Source organism: Artemia sp. Qi Xiang Cuo, chromosome 7 (genome assembly GCF_049724085.1).
Source record: "Artemia sp. Qi Xiang Cuo chromosome 7, ASM4972408v1, whole genome shotgun sequence".
NCBI lineage: Eukaryota > Metazoa > Arthropoda > Branchiopoda > Anostraca > Artemiidae > Artemia > Artemia sp. Qi Xiang Cuo.
This window is the reverse complement of record NC_142800.1, coordinates 28,645,722-28,659,717: the sequence shown is the minus strand read 5'-3', so window position 1 is coordinate 28,659,717 and position 13,996 is coordinate 28,645,722. Positions and strand designations below refer to the sequence as shown.

At 37.5% G+C, this 13,996-nt stretch overlaps 1 protein-coding gene across 1 annotated transcript in view; it reads right to left on the bottom strand.

Moving 5' to 3' along the window:
- The window catches only part of Slu7 (Pre-mRNA-splicing factor Slu7), a 65,901-nt gene extending 51,928 nt beyond the window's left edge, over window positions 1-13,973 (bottom strand). The window contains exons 1-4 of the mRNA XM_089092165.1: window positions 13,765-13,973; window positions 11,249-11,437; window positions 9,585-9,696; window positions 2,583-2,764 (exon numbers count right to left, since the gene is read on the bottom strand). Coding sequence (XP_088948291.1) covers window positions 2,583-2,764; window positions 9,585-9,696; window positions 11,249-11,437; window positions 13,765-13,893 — 612 coding nt within the window. The 5' untranslated portion in view covers window positions 13,894-13,973. The remainder of the gene's footprint in view (window positions 1-2,582; window positions 2,765-9,584; window positions 9,697-11,248; window positions 11,438-13,764) is intronic.
- Window positions 13,974-13,996: the final 23 nt, after the last annotated feature.

The following is a 13,996-nucleotide window of genomic DNA, read 5'->3' as shown; positions in this document are numbered from 1 at the left end:
GTTCTGTCTTAAAAAAAAACACTACTTAAAACAATTTTTCCACTTGGAAAAATCCCCAAACTTTTTAGACTCCATCATTGGCTAGAATCAAAAGCTCAATGTGCCTACTAATGGGATTTTAATAAAATTGGAGAGATAGGAAAAATACCGCACGTATTGCAAAATATTTCCTGTACATGCGTATGAACTCATTAAAAATAGTTCAATAAAAACCAACCTGTCCAAATATAAAAAGCGAGTTACAGTAACTCGAAATTTGTATTTGTTCTCGTTTTTTATTGCTTAGAACCCTTTAGACTCCATTATTGGCTAAAATCACAAGCTCTAAGTGCCTAGTAATATCCTTTTAACAAAATTCGAGAGATGGGAAAAGTACTACACAAACAGATATTTTGCACAATATTCCCTGTGCATGTTTATGAACTCAGTGAAAAGCAGTTAAATGAAAAAACAACCAAATGCGAAGAACTTGCATTAACTGGAAGTTTTCCTCGGTTCAGATTCTTTATTGGTTAGGACTCTATATCTACATCTCTTCATTGAATACTTATCAATATAGAAAATTGTGGAATTATCCTTTTTTCTCATGAACATTTTAAATGAACCTAGGGAAAAGCGATAGGAACTAATATGAAATTTTGGCAATTTTCCCAAAGCTTTAAGCTAGACAGTCGTCCCAAGAGAAAAGTAGGCGTTTTTATATTAGCGTTTTACACGCATATTCGCGTTTTTTTCAGCAGCCTACCTTTAACTGCGAAATCAGACAATCGCTAATTCTGGAAACTTTTCATCAGACACTGATTCTTCTCAAAGACCTATACACTGTAAAGCCGTTAATATACAGACATAGGTATAATTCTGCGTGGATCATTCCTACAAACCATATACGCCCGAAACTGGGAGCCATTCCACAAGAAAAGTATGCGTATTTGTACTTTTTTTCCAAGAAATTCAGACTTGATGCTCGGTGTAGTTTAAAGCCTTTCGCGAAACACGACACTCGCTAATTCCGGAACTGTTTTCATTGGGTACTGGTTCTTTTTAAAGACATTTTTTATATACACTATTTATATTTCAATATTTTTGCATGCATTATTTCTCCAAACTAAGTCTTGACTGCTATGAGGTGAACAGAGGTTGGGAAGTAGCATATTACATTTCGTCTTACCTTTTTTTTACCGAAACTAATTTATGGCATTGTTGCTCATTGCACCTTTTCGTTAATATTGATAATTTTTTTTTATGTGCATAATTTGCTTCTTGCCCAAAAGCAACAAAAGCTTTGAAAGTGGCATACATTCAGCAAGTGCGTCCGATCCAGGACATTGGTTCACATATTGTTATCACAAATAGTGATTTACATGAACCGAGTAAAAAGCAAAATACAACATTTTATATTTAGTCTACAAAAAAGTCATACATGTATTTTTGAGAACAGTTAATTAAAACTGGATATAAAAAATTACTTTTTCTTCAACCTCTTATTCTGACCAGCGTGTCAAAAGATACGCTTTGCAAACGTTTAGTTCCAATATTTCCATACCGCCAATGAACTCTAGTGACGCATGAACTTGGGCAAAGAACCAATAATAAGCTAAAACGGTGTTACGGCATTGGACTCGGTCCTAGATCGTCCAACAATGTTGAATCAAAGAAAAAGAGAGATATTACTAACATATACTTCCCTCCGAAAAGGATTCTTTACTTCCACTGGTTTATTTTTGTGAAGTCACACAATTCGCAAGCCAATTACTAATCCTTAAGTGTCAACAGAAAGGAAGCCAATAGCCCCACCTTTTTTGTTCCTATGCAGATTTTCAAGCCAGTAAAAGAATTTTGAGAATTCAAAAGATAAATCCTATGTCACTTTTGCATTCACAAATGACACGTGTCCCCAGCCCCTTATATCCAAAAGATCTAGTGCAAAAGAAGCACTGATTAGAATTAGACAAAATGTGACATTTATTCCTCTTGTTACGATCGTTCAAAAGAATCTTTTGAGTCACTTCTCTAGCATTAAGCAACAACATTTTCTTTTTCTTTTTATTAATCGTTGATATTGGTGAGCGGCTCGCTCCTGAAATATGGTTCTTTTGGTTTAAAAAAATTTCGTTTCTGTTAATTTTATCTGTCGTTGGGTTTTTTTCGCGTTTTTTTTTTTACTTTAGGTTATCAAAGTCTTCCCATTTAGGTTTTTACTCTTTTTTTTCGCGTTGTTTTTTTAGCAGTCTGTCTAACTGCTTTGTTTCATTCGTATTTTCTTTTAAAAAATGTGAACGTATTAAAATGCAGAGGAGTTTTAACTTTCTCTTATAGCTCTGAAGAAGTGAAGCGTCTGCCCTCCCTAAATATTCGTTTTATTTCGTCCAGTATTTTCATTAGCCTTAAAGACCCCATTCTCGATCTTCATTCCTTGAATTCTTTTTCCTACATAGAAAATTCAATATTCCGACGAATTTCATTCAAACTTGAAAAAGTTTAAGACTTGGTGCAAAACTGAGTCCAGCATCTGAATACACCTTAAATGTAATAAAGAACGTTTAAACGTTCTTTTAAACTTTAGAAGGTCATTTTCAACTTACATCTTCCTGTCCCTTTTCAAGGCGTTCAGCTTTCATGGCTCTTTTTGCCTCTTCCATTTTCTTATGTTCATCAATAACGGCTTGATATTCAGATGGGTCATAAGCGTTCCACCTATCTCGCTTGCCTTCAAAATCAAGAGCCAATTCCCCAGGGAGTATTTCATCTGGTGCTATATTACGACCTAAGAATAAGAAAAAAAAAATTAAATATGTCTGTGACTACTTTGAGAAAGCGGGAAAACAGTCGCTATAGAAAATTCTATGGTGTACTCTCACAACTAAGGCCAAGTAATTGGGCAATTAAAGAGGGAACCTAAATCAAGAAATTGTTTCCAAGCAGAAGAGGGGAGAGCTTTTATGAACAGAAAAAGAAAATCATTTGATTATACAGCAGGTTAGTAGCCATCAACAAGTGACTAATAATAGGTCCCGCAATGCCTACGTATGTACCATTGGGTATTGCAGTATAACCGAGGGAAGCAGATATAGAATCGGAGCAATACTAAAGAGAGCATTATTTCTGAAGTATTTCTAAAGATTATTATTTCTAAAATTATTTTTTAAGTACAAAGACCGAACTCTACATGTATGTATATACACAAGAAAAATTTACCAGATTCTTGGAGAACGTACCGGGAAGAGAAAGCAATCTATCATCCCCCTACTTAAAGCGAAAGACGGGAAACTGTTCACAAGGAGGGAAAATGTATCGATTGGTGGCGGGCACGCTTCCAATAATTGCTGAGACTGGGAATTACTAGCAGCAGAAACCAATACCCCATAAACTCACCCAACCCATCAGAAAACCATTCTTATGAAAATGTGTCTACAGACCCACCTACTAGAGAGGAAGTAGTCCAGGCAATCAAACTGTTAAAAAACCACGGGGGATATAAAGCCTTGTACTCTAGAAAGGAGAGGAGACGTGAAGGTGGAATTGCCCTAACTGTATGCGAATCTGCTAAGAAATCGATGTTTGAGTTCATACCGAAAAATAAAAGAGTGCTAAAAGCTCGATTTGCTAGCTCTCAGTCCAAACTGACAATCATAGTCTCATCGGCCAAATATGGCAAACGAGATGGAAAAAACCACCTCACGAAGATACAAGAAAACTTTACCAGATTCTTGGAGAATGTACCGGGAAGAGAAAGCAATCTATCATCCCCCTACTTAAAGCGAAAGACGGGAAACTGTTCACAAGTAGGGAAAACGTATCGAATACTAGCAGTAGAAACCAATACCCCATAAACTCACCCAACCCCTCAGAAAACCATTCTTATGAAATGTGTCTACGGACCCACCTACTAGAGGAAGTAGTCAAGGCAATCAAGCTGCTAAAAAACCACGAGGGATATAAAGCCTTGTACTCTAGAAAGGAGAGGAGACGTGAAGGTGGAATTGCCCTAACTGTATGCGAATCTGCTAAGAAATCGATGTTTGAGTTCATACCGAAAAATAAAAGAGTGCTAAAAGCTCGATTTGCTAGCTCTCAGTCCAAACTGACAATCATAGTCTCATCGGCCAAATATGGCAAACGAGATGGAAAAAACCGCCTCACGAAGATACAAGAAAACTTTACCAGATTCTTGGAGAATGTACCGGGAAGAGAAAGTAATCTATCATCCCCCTACTTAAAGCGAAAGACGGGAAACTGTTCACAAGTAGGGAAAACGTATCGAAAGGTGGCGGGCACACTTCCAAGAATTGCTGAGACCGGGAATTACTAGCAGCAAAAACCAATACCCCATAAACTCACCCAACCCGTCAGAAAACCATTCTTATCAAAATATGTCTACGGACCCACCCACTAGAGGGGAAGTAGTCCAGGCAATCAGACTGCTAAAAAACCACAAGGACAAAAGTCCTGGAATAGATGGTATCCCTGCTGAAAGCTCTGCCTGAGTCCGCCGCAGATGAGCTCCGTGAACTCGTTACGGATGTATGAGACAACGAATATATTCCCGATGAGTAGAAGACATAGATAATTGTCCTTATCTTCAAAAAAGGAGACCGAGTGGAATTTAAGAACTACCGAGGCATATCCCTCATCCCGATTGCTACAAAGATGTTCGCAATTATACTTCTAAATAGGTTCCGAGACACTAAATTCCCAAATGCGACCCAACCAAGCAGGATTTACACCAGGCATTAGCTGCGGTGATTAGATCTTTAGCTTACGACAGTTCCTAGAACATCGCTCCGAACACCACTAGGAGACAATCCAAATCTTCATCAATTTCATCACGGCCTTTGACTCGGTCCATCGGGAAGTCATATGGGTCGCAATGAGAGAGGACAGGGTCCCTGAGAAGATCATCAGACTGTTGAAGGCATACTACGATGGAACCAAGGCCCAAGTTAGAGTTGATAGGGAGCTTTCGGATCTTGTCCTGATTGAGGAGGGGGTACGTCAAGGATGTGTTCTGTTACCGACTTTATTAAACTTCATCATTGATTGGATTCTCGTGGGCCTCGACAAGTATAAAGGCGTGGAAGTGAGCCCGTCCTTCACGGATCTTGATTACACTGATGATGTGGACATACTTGCTGAGTCTGTTACAGATGCACAGGCATTAATGAAGTAGTAAGTAGAATACTTTTCACTGGCCTCCAAATAAGTCTACCGAAGATGAAAACGATCTGGACAGCTGGGATGGATGACTCCCCTGTGATCCTAATTGGGAGTCAAATCGAGGACGTTCAGTTATTCAAATACTTTGGGTCAATGATAAATGCAATTGGAGAATCATCAGAGGAGATCCAGAATCGCATATCCTCAGCATGGAACGTCTTTCTGCAGCTAGAGAACTCACTTTGGAAGCGTAGCGAAATCTCTCCACGTACAAAGCTCCGAGTTTACGTAGCCATGGTACTCTATGTTCTTCTCTATGGGTGTTAAACTTGGTCACTGAAAGCACAGGAAGCGTCAAACTTGGACGTATTCCATCAAAAATACCTGCGATATATACTAGGCATTCCCCTCTCAGACAGGGTCTTGAACGAGGAGGTCAGAAGAAGAGGCGGAGATCGCCTACTTGTCTCTGATGTTGTCAAAATAAGGCGTCTGACATGGCTGGGCGAAGCAACGGTACTCTCTGTTCTTCTCTATGGGTGTTAAACTTGGTCACTGAAAGCAGCGGAAGCGTCAAACTTGGACATACTCCATCACAAATACCTGCGATATATACTAGGTATTCCTGCGATTCACCTCTCTATATATACTAGGTATTCACCTCTCAGACAGGATCTCGAACGAAGAGGTCAGGAGAAGAGGAGGGGATCGCCTACTTGTCTCTGATGTTGTCAAAATGAGGCGTCTGAGGTGGTTTGGCCACGCCATGCGGAGATCAGAAGAGCAGATTACCGAAAAATGCCTCAAATGTCTTCCACTACCAGCATGGAAGAAGAAAGTAGGACAAGAGAAAACATGGCTTCCGACAGTCAAGGCTGACCTTGAGCCTATTGGGGGTTTACAAAAATTTGGGCGACGCTGAGATCGTCACTGGCTTGAAATTATGGAGCCTGCCACTCTCGAGCGAAATCTCAGGAAAGAAACATGTTTTCGTCTGTTGGGCGCCACGATGAGCCTGGATGCGGCTTGAACGTGTAACAAGTACAAAGTAAGTAAGTACATAGCTGCTTATGCCCCGACAAATGAGGCTGAAGGACCAATGAAAAATGTGTTCTGTTTTTAATTAAACGATCTTTTCACCTGAATACCTGAACATTATATTCTCGTTTTATGCAGTGATTTTCTTGCCAAAGTTGGCGGTGACTGTTATTATGCACCAGAAGTGATTGGCCAGCATGGTCTTGGTTTACTGAATGTTAATGGAGTGCGTTTAATTGATCTTTGCGCTAGTCGTAGCCTAATTATTGGTGGATCTTGTTTCCTGCTTCATGATAAACACAATTATACATGGATGTCACCTGATGGGACCACACGGGGTCAGATTGGCCACGTTCTTATCAAAAAGTGGCATAGACGCTGTTTAGAAAATGTCAAACTTTTCGTGGGGCCGATTGGTACTCTCATCACCAACTAGTGATTGCTATTTGTAAATTAGAGCTAAAGACTGTTGCCAACCACAAAAAGACTATGAAAGTGTTTGATGTTCAAAAGCTCCATGATAAACAAATGAGGCAAGCTTATTGTGCTGCCCTATCTAATAAATTTGAAAAACCCTTTTGTCAATTGACAAGAAGTGGAGCATACTTTGGATTCTACAAGAGGAACCGTGGAAGTCAGCTGGTTACGCGAAAAAGAAAAGGGAGGAGTGGATCAGTGACGGCTCCTGAAAACTCAAGCAAGAAAGGAAACAAATTAAGATCCAGCTGGAATACTACAATAATAATGTCAACCCACAATATAAAGACCCCCTAAGCCCTAATATAAAGAAACCCAAAAAGCTGTAAAGTGGTCTACAAGGAACCACAGACGTTGCTTCGTGGAAACAAAGGCAGGCGAAGCTGAAGCAGCTGCCATTAAAGAGGAGAGTAGAACAGTGTACCAAACCACAAGGGAGATTTCTGGCGATTTTCGAAAGCCTGCACGTACTGTTGAAAGTTAAATGGAACTATTTACGAGGAAAGAAGATATCGAAAAAAAGATGGAGAGAATAATTCAGCAAAGTACCAAATTTTTCTCCCCCTATAAATCTTAAAGAGCCTCCGTCTGGATTACCACTCTTTGAACTGGATATCAACGTTGAGTCCATTAGTCCGCTGGAGGTCAAAATCGACTTACGAAACCTGAAGAATGGCAAAGCTGCCAGAGTTGACGGCCTACAGCCTGAATTATTAAAATACGGCGCCGCGGTCTCGGCAAATTCTCTAATACGAAATTTTAAACCTGATTTGGGAAACTGACAGTGTCATCACTGACTTGAAAAAAGGGGTTATTGTTAAATTTTTTAAGAAAGGTCGAACTGTTGATTGCTATTATGGCGAGGTGTCACCTTACAGTCCATAAGAAGCAAAGTCTTTTGCCACATACTCCTAAATCGTATTAAGTCGAGAATCGACAAGATCTTGAGAGATGAACAACGCGGCTTTCAACCAAACACATCTTGTGCTGATCTAATATTCAGTCTAAGGATAGTAATTGAAGAATCAAATGAATGCAGACTGAATTATTAGTATCATGTATTGACTTTTTAAATGCTTTTGATTCTGTACATATAGAATCTTTATGGAGAATATTGCGGCACTATGGGCTTCCTGACAAGATTATTAGTATAATTGTTGCTATAAATAACGACCAGCTTACGCTGTACGAGCCAACAATGGAGACCTGATTGAATGTATCCAGATCCACTCCGTTGTCCAACAAGGCTGTATCCTCTCTCCTGTACTCTTCATGATCCTCATTGAGTACATACTCCAGACATGTCAGTTTATTTAAGGAATACAGTTTGAATGAGAGTCACACTATCTTTGATGGTGACCTTGCTGATGATATTGCGCTCCTTTCTCATTTAAGGGAAGACTTACAGCAGAATATCACAGAGCTCGTAAAAACACAGCCGGACAAGTCGGATTGGCAATCAGTACCCAAATAACGAAATTCATGCGGAACAATGTTAATTCAATACTGGTCAAACCACTGATGGTGAGTTATGATGATTTAGAGGAGGTTGCAAAATTTAAGTTTCTCGGAGAACATTACACGCATTGCGTGTGAAGGCAATGCTTTTACCAAACTAGGTAAAGTCTGGAAAAACTCTGCATACTCTCTAAAGCTCAAACTCTAACTCTTAAATAGCAATAGCCTCTTTGTGCTAATGTATGGATACAACACATTGGCATTGACAAACAGCTAAAACGAACACAAGGTTTCAAAATAGTTGTCTTCGGCGCATTCTGGGAATCCTATAGTCTGATAGGGTTACGAACACCTTCATACGTATAAAAGCAAATCAACCATTGATAGTTGAGAGAATTCGAAGCATTAGATGGCGGTATTGGGGCCATATGGTCCCTCATGATGTTTGGTGTTGTCTCCCCCCCCCCGTATTAGAAGACGTGGCCGGCAAAAAGGGTTGCTTAGCTGATGCCTAGAAAGGGAGGCTACATTGTTGAATACATCTTTGCTCCACCTATGGTTGCAAGATTTTCAGAAGTCGTTGAAGGGATACACTGTTGTCACCTTATGTGCCAACTGGCTTGGGAGAAATTAGTCTAATAAACAAAATCTCTTACGGTAGGGAGAGAGAGCAATGAGATGCGTTATAAAAGCAGAGATCTGTCTCTTTTATGCAATATTTTATATAGATAATTCGTTTGTAATTTTCATCCCTTTTGTATGTTTTCATTATTTTCTTTATGTATCACTCTCATCCAAATCTTGCAGCACAAGCCGAATCAATTCCGTCAAATAATATCTATGTTCTTTCATTCTTTTGCACTGACTCACATTCTTTCTGCTCTTCTTCCACTTTTGCACGTTCTTTTTTCTTCCTTATTTTCCTTCGTTTTTTTCGTCTCTGGATCTTATACTCTATATAAATATTACAGATCTTTCTGCTGTTTTTTTTTCAGTATTCATTTTTGCTGCAAAATTAGTTTTGCCGGCTTCAAAATAGCTTATAGCGTCAAATAGTAGTAACAACAGAATTTGGAAATGATTTAAATACATAGCCTTAGTGAGAGGACATATACTTGTCCTCTGGTGGCACAGTCGGTTTGACCTCAGCTTAGTACTACAGGACCCAGAGACCCAATCCAGCTGTAACACCACACTGCAGGGCCTTAAGGGAGGGCCACTGTAAGGCCAACACAACAGCCTTAGTAGTCAAGAAGCGTCGTTAATCTGAATGTCATCTATATCTTATTAATTAAGAATAACCACATACATCAATAACACTCAAATGTTCTCTTATTGTGCCCTCTAGACAAAGACTTTGGTCCCACCAATCCGATGACAAAACATTATCCTTTCAGAAAACTATAAATCCACCTCAATATAAGTTGTACAAAAAATTGAATTAAATTGTGACATACCAGTAAACTTGGCACCATTTTTCCTTGGCCTTTCAAGACAATTCTTTCTTGTGTGTCCCATAGCCCCACAATTCTCACATGCTCCTTTTCGATACTTAGTGGCAATCTTTGTCTGTAAAAAATCCAAAATTTAAATAATAATAACCCCTCTGTTCTCTATTACAACCAAAAAGACAAGTTAAAATGACTCTCATCAAAAATAGATTCCAAGGTTTGGAAAAACTTATGTGATATAAATTTAAAATAAGAGGTAATAAAAAACAGGTATAAATATCTTACATATTTAGACCTAACATAAATATCTAACATATCATACTTCATTCAGCTGTAATTGACTTTTATTTAGAAGTGTATATTCAACCAGGTTTAGTTTCAACCATCTGTTTTTGGATGGTTTTGAAAAGCATCCAACAAGGAAGAAAGAGAGGTGCATGATGACTTGGATCAGATCAGGATGGAACTCAAATACACAAGATCTTGCAAATACTGTGGAGGAGGTTAAAACAGAACCCCGAATGGACTGAGATCAAGGAGGAATACTGAAACTGGGACTGAATTGAGATTAAGTTGTAAGAATGGCTTAAGACTTTCAAGATTTGATTGGAAGTGGTGAAGTCACAAGCAGTAAAGAGACGAGGACGGAGGAGTAGTACTTTGATCTTAGTATCTATAAGGTAGCTATAGCCTGGATTTTTTAGTAGCACAAAATAAAATAAACAGAAGGTTGAAAATTATTAATTTTTACCTATCACGTTAATCAAAAGTGAAGCAAGGAGGAGAGGAAGCAAGTAGTGCCCAAGTCACAGATCTGGAGGAAGTTCCAAGGAGGAATAGCTTTTTTTTTAGCCATTTGACAACTGGTGAGTTTCTTTTTTGTTCACTACAGGGAATGGAGTAAATCTTAGTGACACCCCTTCCCTATCCCCTTAAAATACCTCGAAATTAAGAGAAAGCGAAGAAGAGAAAGGGGGGATAAAGGAGGGACGAGGAGAGAAAGGAAGAAACAGGATGTGTGTTAAAGAGAGAGAGGGAGAGAGAGAAAGTAAGAGACAACTAGGCCAACTTGGTGCCTGTACAAAGCCATCAATCTGACCCCCTAGTACTGTGATTTACCAAACAACATAAGGAAATAGAAAATTTCAGCTGCAACTAAATTAGATGTATCACTGCATAAATATTATCTACAACTCCTTTACTCTTTTATAAAATTTCATAGGTTTTTAGAAAAAATTGCTGCTGGACAGAAAAAATACAGTGCCTTTCAAGTAGCAAATAGTGCATAATGTCACTTTCTAAGAAAAAATTTTTTTTTTTTAATTTTGCTTTGAGTGGCTCCCGTGCCACTGCCCCCCCCCCCTCTGCCCTGCAGAATACACTATCTTCATCCTCGTATCTGGCTTTTATGTTGCAGTAAAGGCTTATGTTTGTTTTGCTTTTTAAAGTGACCTTTAATGGTACACTTGTTTGCTATTCACTTGGGAAAACATTGACACAACTTCTCTTTTATTTTATTTGAAAGTCTCCAATTTAGTCCTTTTTATTCCCAGAAATAGTAATACCAATTGTAGGTGTTTTCTCCATATCATCCTACTCCAAGTGTGAGTTCACAAGCTTATATAATAAAGAAGGTTTTTTTTAATCAATACAAAAAAAAATCAGCTTACAGTATCAATTCCTTTAACATACCACTCGCCAACACGAGCCACTTGTTTTTGTTTCTCTGATTGAACTCTCTGATGCTTGAGGGTAGCTCCTTTGGCTCCAAAGTACCATGGTGCAGTGGATATGTACTGTGGAATATGAGGATTAATGTCTCTGCCACTCTCATCTACTGCAGCTGGGGCTGTTCCAGCCTGGAACAAAATAAATAATAATGAGCAACCATACTCCAAACTTGGCAGATTAAAAGAACAACTTGAAAATGAGTATTTTGAAACAAGATAAGAAGGATTTTGGAGCGAGATAAGAAGAAAATTGTAAATATTCATTAGACTGCTTTGATGGCAGTTTGGACATTATCTTTGCTTGGAAAAAAGACAATATAGCATACATTGATAGTTTACAATTGCTTTTAATTTCTCATAATTGTTTTTATATAAATTGTTTCAATTCAGTCACTCATTGTTTTTAGTCTCTCATGTTTAACTATCCTAATAGCAGTTTTATTATAGTTTTAAATATTTTAACTAACATGGTTAATAATAGTAGTTTTATTATTATTATTACTAAATAATGTATAAAAAGAGTTGAAGACAATTAGACAATAACTGCATTTAAAAAGGTTTAAATAGTGGACTATAAGCAGGGATGTGCCTAAGTCAGACCCTTAGGAGTGAAGAAAAGGGATATAAGATTTTTCTGGATGAGTTTGGCTGACATTTCAAAAAAAAAGAAGAAGAAATACACCTAATTTTTAAACCAAAATTTTTCAAGGAGAAGACTACTTGCGAGGAGAATATCTTTTTTCTCTTTATCTTGTATGCAAGTCCCGACAAATATTTACAAAACAACAGACAATTATCATGACAAAAAAAAGCAATTAACTGCACAATTGTTCAGAAGGGTTTGTTTCAAAACAACTTTCGTAGTCTTTGACAATCAATATTGTGAATTAAATAGAGCTGTTTTTTACAATCCTTGTCCTAGGTAGACCCCAGTGCCACGCCAGCTTATGAACCGAACACCACTAACGAGGGGTCCGGTTGAGTGTTGTCAAACAGTGGCGAAATTGTCAAACAATTTCAAACAGTGGCGAATTCAGGGGGGAGCGTGTGCCCCCTAGTGTAGTTTAAAGTAGTGTATTTTACTTAATTAACTCAAGTTTGCGTTAATGAAACATGCTACTAACACAAATTTATTGGATCAACCTATCCCCCCCCCCCGGGAAATTTTTTTATCAGATCAACCTATTTTGCCCCCCCCCCTAAAAAAAAATCCTGTATCCACCCCTGATTTCAAATGCAGTTTCCCAATTGCTATGAGATTCTTACATCATTTGTAGTCAGGAATTTTATTTTTAAGTTGATCAGAATGCTTACACTATACAGGTTCAATTGGATTTTGAAATTGATAGTCAACAGATTGTTGTAACAGCTCAATCGTAAGTTTGTAGAATTTTGTTTTTTTTTATTATTTTTAGATACATTTTATTAAGGTTCAACCCACAATCTTTGAAAGCCTGATAGATCAAACAACTCACAATCTTCTTTTTTAAAATTCTTTACAACCCCCCTCCCCCCAAAAAAAAACTTCCTTTGAGACAAAATTTAGCTATAGAATATATAAAAAGGTTGGGGAATTGTAGATTGAAATGGAAATAACCCCAAAAATAGGATTCATAAAAAAATTGTTTATTATTGTCAATAGGGAAGGGAATAGTGGGCTATCATTTTTAAGTGGCAATGCCTCAATTTTTTTTTATTGAAAGCAGGGATGCCAAAAAGATAAATTTTTTTTTTTCATTTAAATTGGAGACGGAAGACAATGATATCAATTTCCTTGGAAAACCATAGAAATAGTTTGATAGACCCAGGGCCTGATTGGGACTTGTTCATTGTCTTGGGTATTTTTGGATTTCTCATAGGCTACTGGCCTTATTTGGCTTTTGTGTATGCTCTGTATTAATTAGATTAATTGGATCTTATTGAATGCCACGGCAAATCTATGACTCATTTTTCTAGTAATTTGAGATATATCTGAATAATCTCGACATTTTTGTTATTTAACCTTTATGATTTCTAAATGATAATACCTCAAATTTCTTTTTATTGAAAGCAGGGATGCCAAAAAGTTAATTTATATATACATATATATATATATATATATATATATATATATATATATATATATATATATATATATATATATATATATATATATATATATATATATAGGCCTATATATATATATATAACCCTGAATTGGAATATATAGGGGGAGGGCTGGAATTCATTTCCAATAGAAATGCTTATTATATTTGTAATCAGCATAAAAAAAGGCATTGAATGGTGTAGGCCAATTCACTTTATTCCTAAATCAATAGGCTAATATGATTTTGTAGAACTTTACCAATTTTTTTTATTGAAATGTTTCCTTCAGAAGAGGCCAGACACAACCAACTTAACTACAATAGTGTCTGGATATCAGCAATTTATTTTATCTATAGCCTTGAAATACTCACCTTTCTAGCCTCTTCTAGCTCCTTAGCTTTTTTATAATCTTCTCTTGACTTCTTCTGAGGTTCATTACTGCTAGAGGCCTTTTCTCTCAGCAAAGCTGAAAATGGCACTGAAGGCATAGGAGTTGCCATGATAGACGAAGACAATTAAGTGTATGAATAGATTAAAATCCAGTAACTATTGATGAAATTGCCTTACTAAGATAATCTTTTTCTTCTTCTTTAACAGATTGGC